Here is a 22,692-nt window from a genome sequence, read left to right on the forward strand (position 1 = left end):
ACAGCTGCAATGAGAATTACTCTGAAAACATGGTTCTGACAGCTTAGCCCTATGTGAACCCATTTCATCGACATGCCTGTTTTTCACAGATTAAGAGAACTGGAATTTGCCTTTTCACGCATATAAGTAACTTGCTCTTTGGGCACAGAAATAATTTGTGCTGTCTTCTTTCTGCTCCCCTTTTAATTTCACCTCTTGCTCCTAACTGATATCTCTCCTGGCAGACCAAAAGAATAAGGCTTCCTTAAAAGGAGTGGAAGGGGTGGCTGGAAGGACCAGCAGCTGCTGGAGCCATAAGATTCTGAGAGAAGACACCTGAAGCTAAGCAACGCTTTATCTGGGAGAAGGCAGCTCGTGAAAAATTCATTCACAGACTCTGTGCTAGCTGCACGGTCCTCCCATGCATGCATGCGTGCACACATGACACTTGCATACACACACACACAGAGCACACTCTTGGAATGGTAGCTCTGGATTGACAACTCTGAGCTGGAGAGGGGGAGGAGGCTTCTCTGCTGATGAGTAGCACTGAAGAACAGCAGCTCCTGTTTCCTGGGTCTCTGTGGGCAGCATCGAGGGTGAAGGAGGAGGAGGCAGAGGGAAGAAGCAGAGTGTGAGAGGCAGGCGGGCTGCATCGCATCAACAGCCCCTCAGTGGCACTGGCCCATTACCTGCCCACCCTAGACGTGACCCTGACTGTCCAGTATGGCTCTCATAGTTCATCTGAAGACCATCACAGAGCTGAAAGGCAAGGGCGACCGCATCGCCAAAGTGACTTTCCGAGGTATGGACCAGTCCTACTTGCTTTCCGAGAGATGGGTTTGTAGGGGGGTCCCTTCCTCACTTTGAAATATCAGCCGAGCTAAAGGATGTCTGGATGGGCATTTGCAGGACTCAAAAGGGTAACTAGGGATGGGGGTGGAGGGCAGAGGAAAAGTTCTCTGCAGAGCCCTGTGAAATGGGGGTTTGAATTGTATAATGACAACTGCCCCTACCTAGGCTGGCCCTTTGGATTTCTTGGGCAATGAGAGTTCTCCCTGTTTCTATGCCTCTTTGTCTGTGTTGTTCCCTCCCTTATCTTTCTGCCTTTTTTTATCTACCTCTCCTTACATTTGTGACTCTACATTTGCTTATTCCTGAGTTGGGTGAGAATTCATCTGATTTCAGGGGGCTTTGGAGAGGAAAGAAGAATTCTGTTCTCTGGAGAAGGTGGCAGTTGGGAGGAGGGTAGCATAGTCTTCCAGTAGACTAATACTGAATAGAACTGGCCATAGGGAGCAGCTTCTTGTAAGATTCCAGCCCCTTAGGTCCAGAGTCTAGTTTTATAGTTCTGCCCTCATCTCCCTCCCTCCTCCTATTTCCTTACACAGGATTCAGGATCTGATCCCAAATGGTCACAGACCTTCAAGCCATACCCCAGATCACCCCCAAACTGAAGAACCACAAGGAGGCCAGGGGTGAGCCTGTACCTAGGCTCAGAGTTCAGACATAGAGCATCTTGACCAGCCTTCAGATAGGTGGGGCCTATAGCATGGTGCATATGTCTATGTGCTTCTTTTAGCCCTATTTATGATTCTCACCCTTGCTCCCTCTCTGTGTCTCCCTTGGGACACCATTGTCCTCATTCTGACCCCCTCTTCTATCTTTGTTCCATGACAGCTTTTTCTCTTATCTCAGCTTCTCTTGTCTCTGCCCACTGCCTATCCTTTTGCCTTAGGACAGGTCCATGGTGTCCTTTGTCCAAAGGCCAGATGCCATATCCCACCCTCTCCAGACAGTGATCATGGTGGCAGAGGGACAGAGTTGGACTTGGTGTCAGGAAACCCCTGCATTCAAATCCTGTCTCAGATACTTACTTAGCTGTGTGACACAATCTTTGTTTGCCTCCATTTCCTCATCTGTAAAATGGTGATTATAATAGTACCAACCTCACTGGGTTGTTGTGAGGCTCATATGGAATAATATATGTAAAACATCTTGAAAACCCTAAATTGTCATAGAAATGCTAGCTATTATTGTTGTTGTTATTATGATTATTAGGATGTCAGTGGGAAACCACCTCTACTAAGTGGGTATTCGAGCAGGAGAGAAATGTAGGGAGAAAGCGCATGCCCTACTCTGCTTTCAGACAGAAGACTCATACATGACAGGAGTATTTTGAGATTCAGAAATGTTTCCAGAGTCTGCTTTCTGAAGCTGTCCTGCACCAAGGATGAGCAAACACTGAGGATGGAGGAGCTGAGTTTCCTTTCTCCTCCTTTGTAACATATCAGTAGGAACTCCATGGGGATGATAAGCTACTTGGAGGAAGAGATTGCAGAAGAGCTGCTTTACCTCTCCCTGCCCTCCCCAGCCCTTACCCTTCCCAAAGGTCTGGAACTCTTAAGGCCCACCAGCTCCTGGTGACAGCCCTGCTCACTTCATTCGGGGCTCAGGAGAGATGGCTGTTGCTGCTGCTGGTGGGGGGGGGGGTTGGGTTCCTGCATGCCTATAGTTTGCCTCCCCTACCTCTTCCCAGGAATTGGGGGACAGAAGTCATCGGTTGTACTGAGGGTGCAAGCACTCTCTCTGGAGGACAGGCTTCCCTTTCCTGGCACAACTGCACCCAACTGAAGCCAGTGGTTCAAACTAAAGCCATGGCACCCAACCCCCTAAGTGGTTCAAACTTAGCCATGGCACCATGAAAATGAAGTCATGCCAAGTGCTTAGGGAACCTTCTGAGTCCTCCCCTCACTCCTGGTAAGCTCCACCCCAGGCTGGCCCCTCTCTGTTCCGTCCCCTGGTGGGCTCCCCAGGAATGACTTCCTTGTCTTCCCCAGGAGGTCTTCTCCCCTTATCCTTCCTCACATTTGACCCAGGCACTAGGATTCCTAGGTGTGTCTCTGAACAGCAGCTGAGTCATTAGCAAAATGACAATTAGTAAAGAGAAGAGTCAGGGCCGGTAGGATATGAGAAACTAGATGGGTATATTGTTGACCTTCTTGGAACTGTCCGTGGTGTACTTTTCCCGGCAGCACTCTCTGCGTGGTGCTTGCAGAAATGACAAAAAAAAAAATTCCATATTTTTTTTCCATTCTTATCAAACTGAATTCTATACTAAGAGATAACAGTGTTTGGATGTTGCACTATTCTTAGCCCAAATAATAAAAAAAAACCTTACGTTTCTTGTTACATTTCAGATGTAAGGTTTATAAAACTCTATTGAAAACAACCAAAAAAAGATGATGATGCAAGTATTTTTGCCCCCATTTTATAGATGATGAAATTGAGGCTGAAAGGCAGTATGGTGTATACCAGAGGTGTCAAATACATAGCCTACAGGCCTATGCCACTCATAACAGTCCCAAGTGAGGTCTGAACCAGACTAAAATATAATTGGAAAATAAATAACAAAATAAGTAAAAATACAACAAAACAGAGCGTATTAAATGTGGTTTTCTAAGTCAACACGTGGCCCTCAGGGATCCTTTATGTACAGTTTAGCACCCCCATTTCTATTTGAGTTGGACACCACTGGTGTGTTCAGCCTGTCCAGAATCCATAACTTGTACTGTCAAAGTCAGGATTCCAACTCAGACCTCTCCTGATTACAGAATTACACTGTGTCACATGGCTTTTAATTTGGGGATTGTGTTTATGTTTAAATGGTATCACCAAGGTTATGTAAATCAGTTTCATTTTGCAGGCAGATAGTTTAAGGTAAAGTGAGAAAAGGATGATTTGAGTTGCACCTGGAGTCATGAAAGAAGATAAAAGGAATATAAGCCCTTTGAGAGCAAAGACTACTTCATTTTTGTTGTTGTGGCATCAGGCCTAGTACAGTGCCTAAAATAATAACTGTTTAATAAAGGTTGAATTGAACTGATAAGGAGAGGAGAAGAAGGACCGATCTCTGAACCCAGTCCCTTCTCTGCCAGGTCTGACCATTTCCCCATGATGTATTGGCTTTCCCCACACACCCCATCTCCCTGATATCTCTTCCTTAGTCTGGGACCTCGGACTCTCCAAGAGCGGATGAGGGAGACAGCTACAGCTGGTTGCTGAGTTAGCTAATAATAACAATAACAGCAACAACAGCTAGCATTGATACAGTACTTTAAGGTTTGCAAAGCACTTACAAAGATCTCATTTTGTCTTTATAACTACCCTAGTGGGTAGGGGGATATTATTATATAACCCAATTTTGCAGGTGATGAAGCTGAGGAAGACAGAGGTTAAGTAACTTGCCCAGGTTCACACAGCTAGTAAATGTATAAAGCTGGATTTGAACTCAAGTCTTTCTGACTCCAGGTCTAGTGTTCTATCCACTGTTGTTGCCTCCAGCCGAGTCACAGTGGTGAAAAAGAAGTGGAAAACAAAAAAACAAAACCTCAGAAGAGCTGAGGTATATCTCATCAGAGATCCTGGGTGTACAAGACAGCAACTTGCTCCTTTGGGTCACTCACTACATGTAACCACATTCCAGTAGAAGGGAGCAAATCCGTTGCCACATGCCTGTCTGGTTTTACCCAAACCCTTGGAGTCTAGACTAGTCTTAAGTAGGTTTAGGGGTTTCCTGGTCAATTGCTCCCTTTGTGGCAGTAGTAGTGGCCCTCAGCCAAGCCAAACCTGTTTGATGTGTGGCATTGGACCAGCTGGACAGGTGGCCATTGGGGTTCCTTTCAACTCTCAGATTCTGTGTGGATTCTTCTGGGCTGATGCTCCACTGTGGGAGGATCTTCTCTCTTCTGTCACCAGCTGCTCTGTGTTCCAGTGGCTGGCTTCAGTGTGACTTATCTCTTCCTTCAACCAGAAGAGTGGAGGATAGGGACCTCTTATGGCTTTGGGGAACCACATTGGGAGCCACTCAAAGCAATAAAGTTGGCACATTTTCTACCTGCTAATAATGGATGAAGATTTTACAGCTCATTGTTTCCCATGCTTCCCAATCTCTGGGTCTTTGTTCCCTCTGCTCTGAGTTCTTGAAATGCCCATTTCCTCTCTGCCTGCTGAATTCCTACCCATCCTCTAAAGCCTAAGCCCAATGCTACTTCCTTGTGGAAGCCTCCTTTTACCACTCCCTGCTTCAATAATCATATTCCTCCCTCAGACATCCCATAGTATTTTGTATGCAGCCCTGTAATTAACGTATCAGAATGAATGAATGAAATTAATTTAAGGAGGCAGATAGATGGCACAGTGAATAGAGAGCAGGTCCTGGAGTCAGGAAGATTCATTTTCCTGAGTTCAGATCCAGCCTCAGACACTTACTGGCTGTGTGACCCTGGGCAAGTCACTTAACTCTGTTTGCATCAGTTTCCTCATCTGTAAAATAAGCTGAAGAAGGAAATGGCAAACCGCTCCAGTATCTTTGTCAAGAAAACTCCAAATGGGGTCACAAAGAGTGGGATATGACCAAAATGACTAAACAACAAAACCAAAAATTAAATACAAACTAGAGTGGGAAGGAGGGCACTAGTATTGAGGGCATCAGGAACAGTTTCAAATAGAAGAGGTTGCATCCTGAAGAAAGGGAGGGATTCTATGAGGCAGAGATGAGACGGGAGTGCATTCCAGGCATGGGGGATGGCCACTGCAAAGGCATAGAAATGAGAGGTGGAGCATCATGTGTGAGGACCAGAGAGAACACCAGTTTGTCTGTACCAAAGGTTACCAAAGTGCCCTCTGGAGGGGTGCTGGACCGATCCAGAGGGGCAGTAGTAGCCTCAGGTGCAATTGGGGAGGCATTGAATAAAAATAAGGGGGCAGTGGAAGCATAAAGAAAAAAAAGAAGATAAGAAAACGTTGCAAAACCATTCATACATGTTTCGTCTGTTGTGTAACAGAGTTAAAGTCATAGTGATTACATCATTTTCCAAATAAGCACACAAAATGCAAGTTATAACCCATCAGTGGTGAAGTCCCCCAACAAGTCTTATCAAGCAAGTATGGTCAGGTGAGCGTGTCATGTGTCATCAGGAAGTCCAGCATGCATCGGCAGGAATATGTGCATGTAATAACTTGTTTACAATATGATACTATACAGTTACTTGACACAATATTGCATCATCAAAATTTCAATGCAGGAAAAAACTCACAAATTCATAATAATTTATTAAATTTAAGATGCATCATTTTAAATATATATGTATATATATTTTGAAATGATGCAAGTGTCAGAAAAGACCATCAAAGGTTCAGGGGGGAGCTGAGTCATTTTTTTTAACGGGGGTGGTAGGCCAAATAAATTTGGGAACCTCTGGTCTGGACAGTAGGGTGAAGGAAGGGGAGTTCTGTATAATGAGGTTGGAAATATAGGCTGGGACCAAGTTGTAAAGGGCATTGAAAGCCAAATAGAATAGTTCATATTTTATCCTGACCTGCCTAGAGGCAATAGGGCTAATGGCTAAGAAGAAGCTGATGCTCAGAGAGGGTGGAGTAACTTTGCCCAATGTTATGCAGCTAGTAGATGGCATATCATAGACCTGAATCTGAACTTGGACTCCGAGTCCAAGAATATTTCTACTATGTTGTTCAATTGGCCAGGAGGCCTCTAAAGGTCTAGGAAATCATATTATAATTCTGATCAGTAACATTGCTATAAGACAAATGGATAAACCTACTTGGATACTTGGACAGATCTCTGATAATCATTGGTTTTTGGTGTTTTATCCGCTGGTATAGACTGAAGCCCCCTTCCCCGCACCCTCTTTCCCTGCTGCTCAGACAGCAGCACAGAGACAGAACTATAACAAAACACTAGCTCAGCCTGTGTACCATCTTCCTTCCAATAATCCCCCAGATGGCCAATGCCTCGTGCCCACCCTGTAACATCTTGTCCATCAGATTTCACCCTATTTTTGTCTTTTGTTCTGGCCTATTGTTCCCTAGTCCAACAACCAGAGCTGTGACTAGGAATTTTATTCCCTTACAATTGGAGGAAAAAAAGAGGCAATCACATTGGGAAGGATTGTGAGGTGAATCAAGGTGAACGGATGGCTGTTGCTTCAGGAAGGAAGTACACTTCCCCTAGATGTTAGCTCCCTGGAAAAAAGCCCTATTAGCCCTATGAGAGCTATGTCTCCATTTTTGTCTCCATTTTTGTCAATATCCATTAAGATTCTGTGTCCCCATTGGACTTCTTTGGTTATCTTCAGCATTGGACTCTGAGTACATTTGCAGTTTAGGGAAAAAAGGTTCAAATATCTGAAGCTAACATAGACTTCCCTCCCCACTTCGCTTTTCTATTCTGATCCTGTGCAGTACCAGGAAGATAAAGGGAAGCCTTATGCACTCAAGCTAACTGGGCTTTGGGAAACATCAATAGTAATAATAATGCATTATTTACATGTTTTTTTAAACTATACAAAGTACATTATATACATTATGTCCTTTTAGCCTTACCTGTGGGTTAATTCGAGGTAAGTAGGTTAATCCCCATTTCACAGATGAGGAAAGGGAAGACCTCACAGAAGTCAAGGGACTTGCCCATGTGAATAGAGCACTGGGCTCAAAAGTCAGGAAGAGCTGGATGCAAGTCTTGCCTCAGATGTTCACTAGCTGCATGATCCTGAGCAAGACATTCAGCCTCTCTGGGCCTCAGTGCTCTCATCTATAAAATGAGATAGTGGTTGATCATGATGACCTCTAAGGTCCCTCTTAGCTTTAAACCCATGATCCTAGTGTCAGAGGCAAGATTCGAACTCATCTTCCTGATCCAGCTTCCAGTACCCTATCTATTCTGCTATGCTGCTATAAGGTTAGATCATTACACAGCAAAACTTCTTGATATAAGTTGGGATAATTCAGCATGATTCAACATGCATTACTAAGACCTTTCTAATAATAATAATAGCTAGCATTGATATAGTGATTTAAAGCTGTCAGAGTGTTTTATACATGCTAACTCATTTGACCTTTGCAATAGCCCTTTGAGGAAGATGCAAGGTAGGAGGATTATTATCCCCACTTTACAGATGAGGAAACTGAGAATAAAATCAGTTAAGTGGAATATTTAAGAAAGAAGAGACTATTGGTTGGGCAAGGTGACCCTCAAGGTCCCTTCAAATTCTGAGTCTATGGCTCTATGATCTTCCTTGCTATGAGGACCCTACATCAGCTGCTGTAGCCTGAGATTTGATAGCAGCCCCACCAAACTGGGCAGTCAACCAGGATGCCCAATGTCCTTTTCACATAAACTATCAAGTCTCCTCGTTTGAGTCCTGTACTTGTGCAGCTGACTTTTTAAACCTGATTGTTCTTGCTAGACTCACTCTGACAGCGAGCACCTGAATTGTAAAAAGCCATGCTTGAACATGGGGAAGAGATGGCCTCAACTGGACATCAGGACTCCTGGACGAGTGTAAAGAGAGCTGAACTCAATGTCAGTTGGTGTCCAGCTCGAGTTCCAATACTTCCTAGCAGTATGGCTATGGGGAAGTTGTTTCATAAGCTCCAAATCTCAATTTCTCCATCTGTAAAATTGGAATAACACTTACCTTAAAACGTGGCTGGGAAGAAAGCATGTTGGAAACCTCAAAGGACAATTAAATTGTGAGTTACCAGTACTGGTATCTGTGATTTATATAACAAGGCAGAGCTTTCTTGTGTCCTGAGTTTCCCTCCATACCTTATATATACCATATACCTCCATATTTTTGATGTAGTAGGAAGTTTTCCATGAAGTATGAGTAGTACCATAGTATTAGGAGTGACTGCAGGGCTAAGAACCTTAGCAGGTATTAGAATCATGGATTGTCTGCCTGGGAGAGAACTTGAAGATCATTTACTCTAATCTCCTCATTTTACAAGTGAGAGAACTGAGGATGGGAGGGGATAAGTGACTTAGGGTCGATCACAGGATTAAATTGAGAGCTGGAATGGGCCTTCTACACCAAAGGATTCCAGACTTGGAGTCTACAGTAGAGACCTAAGCTCAAACCTTGCCTTTCAACATCCCAGAATGTGAGAGTTGAAAAGGACAGCTAGTCCAACCCAGCAGCCCTGTGATCTCACTGCTGTAGGAAGCACCCATTAAAGATGTCCTGCCTCTATCAATAACCACAATGACAGCAACAATAATTATAACCAACATTGAGATAACACTTTTAGGTTTGCAAAACACTTTAATAATAGTGATAACTAGCATTATACAGTGCTTTACAAATATTATCTCAATCTATCCTTATAACAACCTTGAGAGGAAGGTGCTAGTATTATCTCCATTTTACAAATGAGGAAACTAAGGGTAATAAAGGTTAAGTGACTTGCCCAGGGTCATACATCTAGCAAGTGTTTGAGGCAGCATTCAAACTCAGCTCTTTCTTACTTAAAGTCCAGTGCTTTATCTACTGCACCGCCTAACTGCCTCTCTCTGTCTCTCTCTCTGTCTCTCTGTCCCTCTGTGTCTCTTTCTCTTTCTCTTCCTTCTCTTTCTCTCTCCTCTCCTCTCTCTCTCTATATATACATATATACACACATACATATATGTATGTATGTATAGATATCTAAGAATGTCAGGATAATGTCAACATTACTCTGGGCTCCAGAGAGGCTGAATTCACTTTCTTTGCTAACATGACAGAGGAAAAGCCTCCCCCTCTGCAGCCACCTTTGCAGCCTGAACGGGTCCAGACCGACTCTCTACATCTGTCTAGAACTCTAACGCAGTCAGCCACTCTCTCTCCGCTGGTTTCTGCTTGCAGGGGAGGAGAGGAAGGGCGGAGCCCCCGCCCAGCAGGGCCGATGGGAGAAGCAGCAGTTAATGTTAGCTTGATTAAAAGAGCCTCTGATGAGGTCGCGCTTCCCTGCTGGGCTGGTTTGCCCCGCTGTTGGCAGTCTGCCCGCTCATCCTCTGTGCAGCAATTTCTACCATCCACAAGTAACCGTGCTTTCCTCCTTCTACGTGCCCCCACTTCAGAAACTCCTTCACTCAGGGACCACCCCCACCCCAAAGCTCTTCTTCCCCCAGCTCCCACACTCTCCTCCCTCCGCCTCTACCCCTCATCTCACCACAGGCTCGTTCTCTCTCTCTCTCTCTCTCTCTCTCTCTCTCTCTCTCTCTCTCTCTCTCTCTCTCTGTCTGTCTGTCTCTCTCTCTCTCTCTCTGTCTCTCTCTGTCTCTCTGTCTGTCTGTCTGTCTCTCTCTCTCTGTCTCTGTCTCTCTGTCTCTGTCTCTCTCTCTCTCTCTCTCTCTCTCTCTCTCTCACACACACACACACACACACACACACACACACACACACACCCATGAATGCATACAAATATTTCTCTATACCAGCAATTAGGGGTGTGTCTAGGCTGGAACAAACCAACGCGAACAAGGCACAGAGGGAAGGCAGAGAGCTCTGACAATCCCCTAAGATCCCACTTTGACGAAGGCCAATTATAAGGACATGAGAATGGCTCTTAAAAAAGCCCTCTGCCTCACATGCTTTCATAACAAGGTAATTGCTGGAAGAGTGCTAAATACAGCTATGTAAATAATCTCCAAACATCAATATCTGGGGCGCATTTCTCAACAATGCAAGTACTGCTTTGGAAAGTGCTGGGCTCTGCCATGGGTTCTGTAACCTATTGTTATTAAGGACAGCTTGGCCCAGTGGAAGAGCTCTGACTGTAGGCCAGGGGTTCTTAACTTGGGGTCCACAGTTCCAGGATAGATTTCAGCGAGTCTGTAAACTTGGATAAGGAAAATAAATACATCATTAGTTTCACTAATCTTTGGTTTCCTTGGCAATCGCATGTATTTTATTTTATGCTTTTAAAAACATGATTCTGAGAAGGCATCCATGACACATAAAAAGATTAACTCCTGATGTTTAGTCAGAAGACCTGGGTTCAAATCTTATCTCTGACACTATCTGTGAAATCTTAGGCACATTTCTTAACCTTCTTGGGTCTCAGTTTCCTCATCTGTAAAATGAAAAGATTTGACCAGCTGCCTCTGAGTCTGCTTCCTGAGCCTATGAGCCTTGGACTGAAAGTCAGGGAATCTAGGTCCAATGGAACCCAACAAGCCATTTATTAAGTGCCTACTACATACAAAGACTAGCTGCTGGAGACATAAAGAAAAAAAATAGAAAGCTCCTGCCCTCAAGGAGCTTACACTCTAGTGTGTATTTTGGGGTGGGGTGGGGTGGAGTATCTGATAAGTATATATGATAAGTACTTGTATGTAACAGTCTGAGAGGGCTGTTACATTCATAACATATACAACAAATTACATCCATTCATTACATTCATAACATATATACACATTTTGAAAGGAAAAGGGTGCTAAAAGCTTGGGGGAAGGAGGGTCCTTTTGCAGGAAGTGGTGCCTGATATGTGCTTTGAAGGTGACAGGATTCTAAGACATAGAAGGTGGATTGGAAATATACAAGTTGGAAATAATCAACAAAGGGAAGCCGTAAGAGGGACTGGGAAAGGTTTCTTATAGAAAATGGGATTTTAGCTGGGACTTGAAGAAAGCCTAGGAAACCAGGAAGCAACGAGGAGGGAGAGAATTCTGACATGCCGTTCAATCAGAGAATACGCTCAAAGCCAAGAAATTCAGTGTCTTGTTTGTGGAACAGCAAGGAGGTCACTATCACTGGATTAGAGAGTACCTTGCAGTGGAGGTAAAAGACTAGAAAGATGGAGGTGTTAGTTTATGAATGGCTTTGAACACTAAGCAGTGGATTTTGTATTTGATCCTAGAGGTGACAGGGAATTACTGGAGTTTGAGTATGAAGTGTGAACTGGGAGGACTTGTGCTTTAAGCAAATCTTTTTGATGGCTGAGTGGAGGATGGACTGGAGGGGAAGAGACTTATGGTGGGCATTAACCTGTAAGCTACTGCAATAATCCAGCAGTGAGGTTGATAAGGGCCTTTACTAAGGTGGTAGCAGTCTCAGAGAAGATAAGGAGGTATGTTCAAGAGATGTTGCGAAGGTGAAACAGACTGATCTTTGCAACTGATTGGATTAGGGAAGTGAGAGATGGTGAGGAGTCAAGGGTGACATCTAGGTTATGGGTTGTTGAACTGGGAAGATGGTGGTGCCCTAGGTAGTAACAGATATATTTGCAAGTGGGGACTATTTAGGAGGAAAGATAAACATGTTGGGCTTAAGCTGTCTACTGGACATCCAGTTTGAGATGTCTGAAAGGCAGTTGAAGATGTGAGATTGGAGATCAGCAAGAGAGGTTAGGGCAGGATAGGTAGATATGAGAATCATCATCATAGAGGTGATAATGAAATTCACAGGAGCTGATGAAATCACCAAATGAGGTAGTATAGTGGGAGAAGAGGGCCCAGGACAGAGCTCTGTGGGACACAGTTAGTAGTGATGACCTGAATGAAGATCCAGCAAAGCAGACCAAGAAGGAGTGTAGATATGAGGAAAAGTAGGAGAGAGTGGTATCCTGAAAACCTAGAAAGAAAAAAGTATAAAGAAGGCAGTAGAGAGGTCAAGAAGAATGAGGATTGAGAAAAGGTAATTAGATTGGCCATTAGGAGATCATTAGTAACTTTGGAGATATTTTCAGCTGAATAATGAGGCAGGAAGCCAAATTGTAGGGAGTAAAGAAGAAATTGAGAGGAGAAGAAATGGAAACACCTATTGTAGTCTTCTCAATGAGTTTAACCACAAAGGGCAGAAGAAATATAGGACTACAGTGAGGATGGAAGGATCAAGTGAGGGTTTTTTGAAGATTGGGGAAACATGAGAATGTTTGTAGGCAGTAGGGAAGGAGCCAGTAGAAGACATGAGAGGAGATGATAAAGGGGGCAATCTATTAGAGAAGATGGGATATGGATTTAAAGGAAGGACATGTTTGAGAGGAAATATGAGTTATGTTTTAGATATATTGAGTTTGAGATGCCTACATGACATCTAGGTGGAGATGCCCAGAAGGCATAGATATGTTGTTCAGAAGTGAAATTAAGCCTAGATACAGAGATCCGAGAATCATCTATACAGAAATGATAGCTGAACCCATGGGAACTGATGAGATCACCAAGTGAGAGGAACTGCAAAGCTGCTGCTCTCCTAAATCTTGGAAATAGGATTGACATAGACCCGTGAGTTCTAGAACTTGGACAGCCTAAGTCTTTCCTTGAGCAGACAAAGGAGTACACAGAACAACTCTCATAGGATATTATACTTAATACTTTCCTCTATACCGTTGCCGATGCAGAAATTTCTGTCGTCACCACCATGGCTCCCTCATGGCACAGGAGCGTGGAACACCCGGATCCAGTACAAAGGGGAATGCTGGGGCGGGGTGGAGTGGCTGCTTCCCTATCTCAGTCATCTGAACAAGCCCTTTGACCAACTGCAAGTAACCCGTTATAGAATCCCAGAATCTCAGAGTTGAGGGGGACCACTGGAACCATCTAGTGACCAGGGGTGGGGAGCCTTCAGCCTGGAGGCCACAAGTGGCCCCCTAGGTCCCCGAGTTTGGCCCTTTGACTGAATCCAAACTTCACAGACCAAATCCCCTTCATAAAAGGATTTGTTCTGTAAAGCTTGGACTCAGTCAAAAGGCTGCACCCAAGGACCTAGAAGGCCACGTGTGGCCTTGAGGCCGAAGGTTCCCCACCCTTGATCTAGTCTAACCCATATATGAAAGGAATCGCTACTATAAATACCTAAAAAGTAGTCATTCATCCTCTGCTGGAAGACTTCTAAGGGGTAAGAACCCATTACCTCTCAAGGAAGCCCAGCCAATGGAACAGGGGAGGTGGAATGGGGCCTCCATCACATATCCTCACAACTCTTTCTTTCGATCATAGCTGCCACTCTGTTGCTGCAGTGCCACATCACATTAGGTTTATATATGTATATACACACATGTGTATATGTGTATATATGTATATAGGTATACATACATACACATGCACATACATGCATATCACATTAGGTTATATATATATGTATGTATGTATGTATATGTATATGTGTGTGTGTGTATATATATATGTATGTATGTATATGTATATGTGTGTGTGTGTGCGTATATATATACACACACACACACACACACACATATAATCAAGCACTTTCAAGGGGCAGAGGGCACTAACAACTTCCAGGATCAATCAAGCAATCCCAGAGTATTTATTAAGCACCTACTATGTGCCATGCCCCAGGGATACAAAGGAACAATCACTACTCGTAAGAAGTTTACATTCTAGGATTAGAAAAGCCCTCATGTACAAGGTAGCACCTGAGCTTCACCTTGAAGAAAGCTAGGCATTCATTCTAGGAAGCAAGGGTGTGGAGAGAGTATATATCAGCAATGATGGAAAACCGATACATGGGAAACTTTTGTGACAAATATGCATATTCAAAAAAAGCAAATTCTTTCATTGGCCCTGCCCAAAAATGTTACTTTGCATTCTATACTTTGAGTCTATCACTTCATTGTTTGGGGGTGACGAACGCGCTTTAAATAACTGCATTTCCAGCAGAACGCCATGATGGATAGTGAAAAGGGTGCTAAAATCGGAATAAGATGACATGAGTAGGGAGATATGTCATCTGTGAGAAACGGCCAGGAGTATGCTGGTAAATGTTTAACAACCAGCTCCTCTGAAGGAAATACACACACACACACACACACACACACACACACACACACACACACCCCTTTTAAGCTTAATCTGCATTATTAACATTTTCTCCATCGGTTTCTTAAGTCTAGACGACCAACAAAACAATAGCTCGAGCCCCAAGTTGTGATGTTTGCTGATTTCCAGATGTAAATGCTCACACTGAAATTTGATGATTGGCTGGTTCCAGCACACCCCTAGAAACAGCTAGAGAGTTGGTATGATTCAAATGGAGAATCCATAAAGGGGAATAAAATGGAAACCAGATTTATAGGGCTTTAAATGCCAGGTTGAAGATTGTTTGTTTTATCCTCGAGGCAGTAAGAAGCCACTGAAGATTTTCTGAGTATAGGAATGCCATGGTTAGATCTGTGTTTTAGGAATATCATGTTGGCAGCTGTGTGGAGGATGTGTTGGGGATTGAAGAGATTGGAAGCAGAGAGACCAGTTAAAAGGATATTGCCATCGTCCAGATTTGGGGGGGGGGTGAGAGTCTACATTAGGGTAGTAGCTACGTGAATGAAGATAAAGAGACAGATGTTATAAAGGAGAAAAGATCTGATAACTACTTGGCTGTGGGGGATGTAGGAGGGGGAAAGAATAGAGAGTGACTCTGAAACTGAGAACCTAGGTCATTGGAAGAATAGTGGAAATAATGAATAATGTGAAGAATAATGTGCTGGATATGGAGTATGGATACCTAGGTTCAAACCCAGGTTATGAAATTAGATGGATTTGTCAGATACCTTATCTGTAAAATGGGGAGAATAATATCTGAGCTACCTAGCTCACAGGGCTGTTGTGGGGAAAGTACTTTGTAAATTATTAAACTACACACACACACACACACACACACACACACACACACACACACACACACACAGGTTATTGTTCTAACTCAACATGCTGGAAGCCTTCCCTTGTTCTCAGGATCTGAGAGCACCAAAATTCCACAAGACAGAGAGTTGGATGAGATCCAGCAGCAGATAGCCACAGTCAACCAGATTAATTTGAAGACAGCTTGACAACCAGATGAAACACAGTTTGGTTTCAGCCCCTGAGGAAAAGTGAACCAGCTATTCAGCCAAATCTGTAGTTTCTATCTTTCCTTCCAACAGTTAGATCATGACCTCTCAGAGCAGAAAAATTGATTCAAACAGTTTTTTTTTAATCTCCCCCTTTCTGACTCCAGCCTGGATGAGTCTGCCCCTAGAAGATGTTTAAACTCTTTTAATTTTGATTGTTTTTTTAAAAGTACAAAGGCTCTCTTACTCTGTTTTAGGGTTTAAGAAATCATTTTCCTACCTGTGACTTTTAAAAGCTAAAGTTTTCAAGAAAGACAAAAAAAAAAGATTTCTTAATCCTGACTCATAGTAAGTACTTCATAAGTGCTTATTGCCTTAATTATTTTAACCTACTTGAGAATGTAAATGGGGTTATTTTCAAAGCCATGCCTCATTGTAGCACAAAACTCTGCAGGCATGCTTCGTTTTAGGTAATAGATGTGTTTCTTTTTTTTTTTTTAAAGCACGTATTTTCTCTCCCTCTTACTTCTTCCCATCCCCAACTAACAACAAAAAGAAAAGAATAAAACTCTCGTGACAAATATGTATATTCAAGAAAAACAAGTGCCATCATTGACCCTGCCCAAAAATGTTATGTTACATTCTACACCTTGAGTCCATCACTTCATTGTTTTGGGGGGTGAAAAGCATGCTTCAGAAGCATGCATTTCCAATAGAATGCCACAATGGATAGGGAAAAGGGTGCAGGAATTACATGAGATGATATGGGTTCAAATTTTGCTTCTCTTATTTGCTACCTGTGGAACTTTGGGTAAAACACTTTCCTTCTCTGGGTCTGTTTCCTCATCTGCAAGATGACAAGGCTGGCCTCAATGACTGCTAAGGTCCCTTCTAGCTCAAAATTATGATGCCATGATCCTTGAGGGCAGGGATCATTTGTTATGTTCTTTGTATTCCTTAAAATCGAGCACAGTACCTGCATGTAATCAGTTCTTAATAAATGCTTAGTAAATTGAATAAAGTTTCCTTTAAAGTTGCCTTTAAAATAGGTTTTTGTATTATAAACCCTACTTTGCCATTAACTTTCACTGTAAGATTCAAGCCTAAGATATAATCAAATCATACTTAAGAATGTGGAAGACATTTTAAACAAGTGTAAAAGAAAATTATAATTTTCTAATCAAGTACTAAAAATAATGTTCTAGGTAAATTTACAAATGTGAATGCAAAGTAGCTCAATCGTACCTACAAAGGAAGAACAATGACTGTCACTGAATAGAGCTCAGAAAACTAAAGAGACCCCCAGCAAATGTTAATGCTACAAAAAATGGGACAGCTCCCAACTCCTGCTTGTTGCTTAGGTGCTGCCATTTCCTAGGGTTTTGTGGGGGCTGTTGGCTTTCAGACACAAACAATGTAATCTAGGTTGGAGGAGACTCAATGATATAGCAGAGACAGCTATTCCAAAAGCCAGAGGCATTTGAACAAGTAACCATGGAACAGAGTGACCTTGGGAGAATCTCAACTTCAGGTCATCCAGAAGCAAAGCGTAGGGTGTGGTAGGTGTAAATAGGCTACAGCATGTTACAAATGCTGATGAATGTGAACAGTGATGTAAAAGACATTGTTAAGGACAGGTTTGACTAGAAAAAGAGATGGGCCAGTCAGTTAATCAAAAAGCATTTACTAAGAATCTACTATGTGTCTGGCATTGGGCTAAGTTTAAGGGTTACAAGGAAATGCAAAAGATGGTCTTGCCCTCAAGGAGCTTACAATCTAATGGGGGAGACAACAGGCAAACAACTGTGTGCAAAAAACTATCTACAGAATGAGAGCCAAATGTAAGCCCTTTGAAAACAAGGTCAGTTTTTGGTTTTGTCTTTGTATCCCAAGCACCTAGCACAAAGCTTGGTACATAGTAGGGTTTTAGTAAGTGGGTAACACAAATGCTTCTCTGGCACCCTTAAAACATAAAAAAAAAAAAGCAGAGAAAGTCCTCCAGCACATTGGGTGGGTCCTCTGTAGAGGATTTCTAGAAGCGTGTTTGAAAAATCAACCGTGATGAGGAATAGATAAAATACCCACACCAATGATAGCTGACAACTAACATTTCTACAGTGCCTTAAGGTCTGCAGTATTTTGCCTAGGTAGACTCATCGTGGCATGCTCAACTCTTTCCAGTCTCTTTATTTCCCTGAGCAGGGCTGGCTTGGTCACAGCCACTCAAGATGTCAGAATGGGTAGTATCCTCACAGGATCATCTATCTGGCTACAATTCAAACTGTCAGAGTTTTAGGAGTAACCCTTGTGTGTTTGTGAGGGGGGAGGGAACTTTTTAACTACTCACCACTGTAGGTCCTAAGGTTCCATCAGCCCCTTTCCTAATTACACAAAAATCAGTCGTAATGACACTAGTGATTCTCAAACATGAAAAAATAATAAATTGTAAGACAAAAGAAAGAATAAGGATAACCTTTATTCAATAGAAGTAGGAATGATATAAATGTAAATGAGTCTACTCATAAATCCGAGTCCTATCAATGCATGTCTTTGGGGGAGAGTAGTTATGAACTCACAGAAACCTATCTGGGAGGTACATACATGAGTAGGAAAAGCCATATGCCTGGGACTCCTCACAACTCCAGATGTCACCCCTTGATATCTTTAACCTATTTAGAAAATATTCTGAACCATGTGTCAGCAGATGGGCAAAACAACTCTGCTATCTGCTCTCCTCTGGTCCTCACTGATCACCTACTGGACAAAACCCATCCCATCTCTCTATTCTCTGCCACTGGAGCCTGAAGAGCTAGGAGAAGAAGGGTCAGATCGGTGGCTTAGGCACTCCTCCCATGCTGGTGTGACTAAGGTATTCAGAAAAAAATAATTTTTTAACAGAAGGGTTCCCCACCCCTCCTTAGGTGATTAAGATATTGTTCTCCAAAAGAATGTTGATGTTGTCAGTAACACAGATGTTATTTTAACTCTTCAACTTTTTGCATTCTTTAATCTCTTACTGTGTAGGCAGACATTTGAATACATAATTTTGAAAATATATTATAGACATTCTATGATTTTCCAGCAAACTTTGGTTAGAGACTTGCTACTAAAGGTTTAAAAGGATTTCTGATAAACTCAAAACCAGAGAATGCCCGTGAACCTGTAATACTTTCATCACTCAAAGAAAACTTGTTCAGTGCCTTTGTTGTGTTGATTAGAAGACTTAATTGCAATTTTGATATTAAAGTTTTTACATGCAGAGAAAGCAGGATATAAAGTAGCCATAGTACACAATATTCATTCTGATGACCTAATTAGCATGAGATCCTTCAGGCTGTAGATGGAAGATAGAGTAATCCTGCTTTTCTCTAGCCAATTAGTTCTCAGAAAAACAATGCCTTTCTCCCAATTAGCACAGTGCCCAGCAAAACAGCCACAAAACTCATCAGACAGATTTGAACAACTCCAATCAATTTCTGTAGTCTATCTTCTATAAGCAACTCCTTTCATCACCTCCTGTGTCTTCTGTCCCCAACTCCTTCTGCTCTCAGCTTTCTCTCCATCTTCATCTCTCACCCATCCTAATTACCCATCCCATGCCTCAAACAGGTGAAGTCATCATAGGCAGCACTCCATCTCTAATTTGCAATGATATGAAACTCAGAAAAATCCATCTTTTTTGTCGGGGTCAGCAGGACCCCAGCACTCTTTACATAATCTTCCTATAGTCCCCAAGAAATTATTTAATTTGTGGTTTATTAATTATAGCCTTCAAAACTTTGAAGACAGTAACATGTAAATGAGCTGATAAACCACAATGCATTGTAACCATCTTTAACTCAGCTTTCTGTCTTCAGGCAGGTCCCCTAAGTCCATTTATCTGAGAGACAGTTTTCTTTCCGGTCCTCAAAACAGTCTGTGTCTCTCCACAAAGGTTTTATCTGAGAGGCTTTGTCTTTTCCTCAAGCTGATTTTATCAATGTTCCTAATACAAATGTTTTTCCCCTGCTTCTGTTAGCATTTTACACATCCATTATATCATCATGTCTTCATCTACCCTCCGAGGTAGATGTTATAGATATTTTTATCCACATTTTACAAATGAGGAATTCAAAAAGAGAGAGATGTTAAGTCACTTGGCCAAGGTCACACAGGTAGTAAGGTTCCAAGGCAGGATATGGACTCAAACCTTTCTGACCCTAGGACCAGCGCTCTATCCACTATACCCTGCTGTCTCTGTCATCAATGGAATGACAGTTCCATCCAAGTGTCTAAGTATGTGAACAAATGGGAGGCAAGTTTTCTTGAACAGACACAACAATCAATGGAGAACATCTGTTGAAACACATGGCTTATGGGTCACAGATCACAGTCACAGAATTCCAGGATCTCAGAGTTAGATTGTCAAACCAGTGCCTGATTAGTAGTAACCTATACAACAGCCTCACTTAAAGACCTCCAATAATGGAAAATCTACAAAAATCAACTCATCCATTTCCAAAATTATTCACTCCTTCCTGGGCTTGGATTCAAGAGACCTAGGTTCAAATCCTGCCTATGAGGTTTATTAACATTGGGGAAATCACACTGGGGTGACACCAGGGGAGTCACAACCTCTGAGCCTCAGTTTCCTCACCTGTAAAGTGGTATCATATTTGCACTACATATTTCACAGAGATGTCATGAGGTAAGTGCTTTGTAAACCCTAAGGTACTGTGCAAGTTCTTCTTATTGAACACTCAAATACCTTCTTCAAAGATTCCAATCCACTCATTTTACAAAGGAGGATACTGAGGCCAAGAGAGATGAAGTGACCCACCTAAAGTCAAGATATGAATCCAAGTTTTCTGACTTAAATACAACACTCTTTCCACTCCAAAATTAAACCTTGCTCATTTAAAGTAATTAAGGGAAAAATAAGTATCAATTAATGAAAAGTCTAAATTATATACTTTAAAAATAAAGGCATTTATTTTTCATTTCATTTCATTCATCATTTATTTTATAGTGACAGATGGATGGATAGATGCATGGACAGGCAGATGGACAGGTGAACAGAGAGCCAGACAGGTGGATAGATAGATAGATAGATAGATAGATAGATAGATAGATAGATAGATAGATAGATAGATAGATAGATAGATAGATAGATAGATAGATGGATAAATGGATGGATGGATGGATGGATGGATGGATGGATGGATGGATGGATGGATGGATGGATGGATGGATGGATGGATGGATGGATAGGCAAACAGACAAACAGACAGATGATAGATAGAGAATGACAAGAAAACAATTATTAAGCACTTGATATGTACCAGGGTTAGGCCAATGGAGGTTTTTGCATTACCTTTCTTTTTTTTTTTGAATGTGACAGTTAAGTGACTTGCCCAAAGTCACACAGCTAGTGAGTGCTATGTACCTGAGGTCAGATTTGAACTCAGGTCCTCCTGAATCCAGGGCCGGTGCTCTATCCACTGTGCCACCTAGCTGCCTCTGCGTTATCCTTTTAAAATGCTTTCCCCAGTCCCTTGTACTAAAGAGTCTCAGGAAAGGTCTATGTGGTACAGTTCATGATTAATTAAATCCAATAATTAACATTCTTCCCTCTCTAGGAAATTTTAACTCTTGTTGTACTGGGACAAAACAAAACTCTGGACTCCAGTTCTGATCCAGAGTTATAGCTTCTTCTCTTCCCAAGCTAGGAAAAATATAACTCCCAATGTCTTCAGTGACTTCAGCCCCCATCTGAAAGGCAAACGGTTCAGGTCTCTGGAATGAATATTACATTCATTGTTAATACACAGAATAAAAGCGAACACTTTTGGCAAATGGAGTCAATGAGACAGATTCCTTGGAGAAATTGTGAAGCGGGGGGCAAATGTCTTGAGTGGCCCCTTCTCTCTTTTTGGTGTCCTTTAGAAGGAAGATAACAAGTACCTACTGTGTGACAAGCACTGTACTAAGTGCTAGGGATACAAAGAGAGGTGAAAGACAGTTCCTGATCACCATGCCGTTCTCCCTCCCTTTGAGAACACACTTCAAGTCATACCTGGGCAAAGAATGCTGGATTTGGAGCCCTGGCGCTCCTACCTACTAACTGAAAAATCATTCAGTCTCTTTGGGCTTCTGCCTGCTCCGTCAAAAATTGGGGATCATATTTTTGCCATTTCCCTCAGGGTACTGTTGTGAGAAAACTGCTTTGCAAAGGAGGTAGCACAGGATTGTGTGAAAAGCATTGGAAGCTGAATATCTGCGTTGGAATCCAAGCTCAAGGAAAGGAGGGAGGGAAGAAGGAAGGAAGGAAGGAAGGAAGGAAGCAAGGAAGGAAGGAAGGAAAGAAAGAAGGAAGGGAAGGGAAGGAGGGGGAAGGGAGGAAACAAGGATTATTAAGCACCTATTTTGCACCAGGCATTATTAATCAATTTACAAATATTATCTTATTTGACCCTCACAATGACCCTGGGAGGTAAGTATTATCTTTACTCCATTTTAGAGGTGAGGAAGCTGAGGCAGACAGAGATTGAGTGACTGATCTTTACCTCATTCGAAATAAGACAGTGAAACATTCCTATAGTTTATTTCTTCTACATGTTTTCCTGCCTGTCTCTGGGTGCAAATTGACATCAAAGCCAATAATGTCCTCCCAAATCAGTGCCTTTTTTTTTTTGGCAATGTACTACTTTTTATTCAGCTAGGCATGCCTGGGTATAAGGACATCATTTCCTAAGCCCTTTGGCCCTGCCTCAACCTTCACCTTTATAGTCAAGCTGCGAGGGCCCTTAGAGATCATGTAGTCCAACACCCTCTTTTAACAAATGAGGAAACTGAGGCACAGAAGGGGAATTGATTCACACAAGGTTATGTGGCAAATGAAACATTCAAGAGAAATCTTCATGCACATTTTAAAATGCCATAGAAACAGGTCTCTTGTTTGTACTGGTATAAATCTGTCAGGCTCTTCAGGAAAACAAACAAACAAACAAACCCTGGATTTAGAATCTGAGGGAAGACCTGAGTTTGAATCTCAGCTCTGCCAAGTCATTTCACCTCTATGTGCCTCAGTTTATTCATCTGCAAAATGACCAC

At 42.4% G+C, this 22,692-nt stretch overlaps 1 protein-coding gene across 4 annotated transcripts in view; it reads left to right on the top strand.

The window, feature by feature from the left end:
• Positions 1 to 357: 357 nt before the first annotated feature.
• OTOF (otoferlin) overlaps positions 358 to 22,692 on the top strand; it is a 172,720-nt gene continuing 150,385 nt past the window's right edge. For all 4 annotated transcript variants that reach the window (XM_078149814.1, XM_020983910.1, XM_020983909.1 and 1 more), the window contains exon 1: positions 358 to 784. In XM_078149814.1, the coding sequence (XP_078005940.1) occupies positions 706 to 784 (79 nt within the window). In that variant the 5' untranslated portion in view covers positions 358 to 705. The remainder of the gene's footprint in view (positions 785 to 22,692) is intronic.

The sequence above is a fragment of the Phascolarctos cinereus genome, unplaced genomic scaffold (genome assembly GCF_003287225.1).
Source record: "Phascolarctos cinereus isolate Bilbo 61053 unplaced genomic scaffold, phaCin_HiC Scaffold_2;HRSCAF=192, whole genome shotgun sequence".
In the NCBI taxonomy this organism is placed as follows: Eukaryota; Metazoa; Chordata; class Mammalia; order Diprotodontia; family Phascolarctidae; genus Phascolarctos; species Phascolarctos cinereus.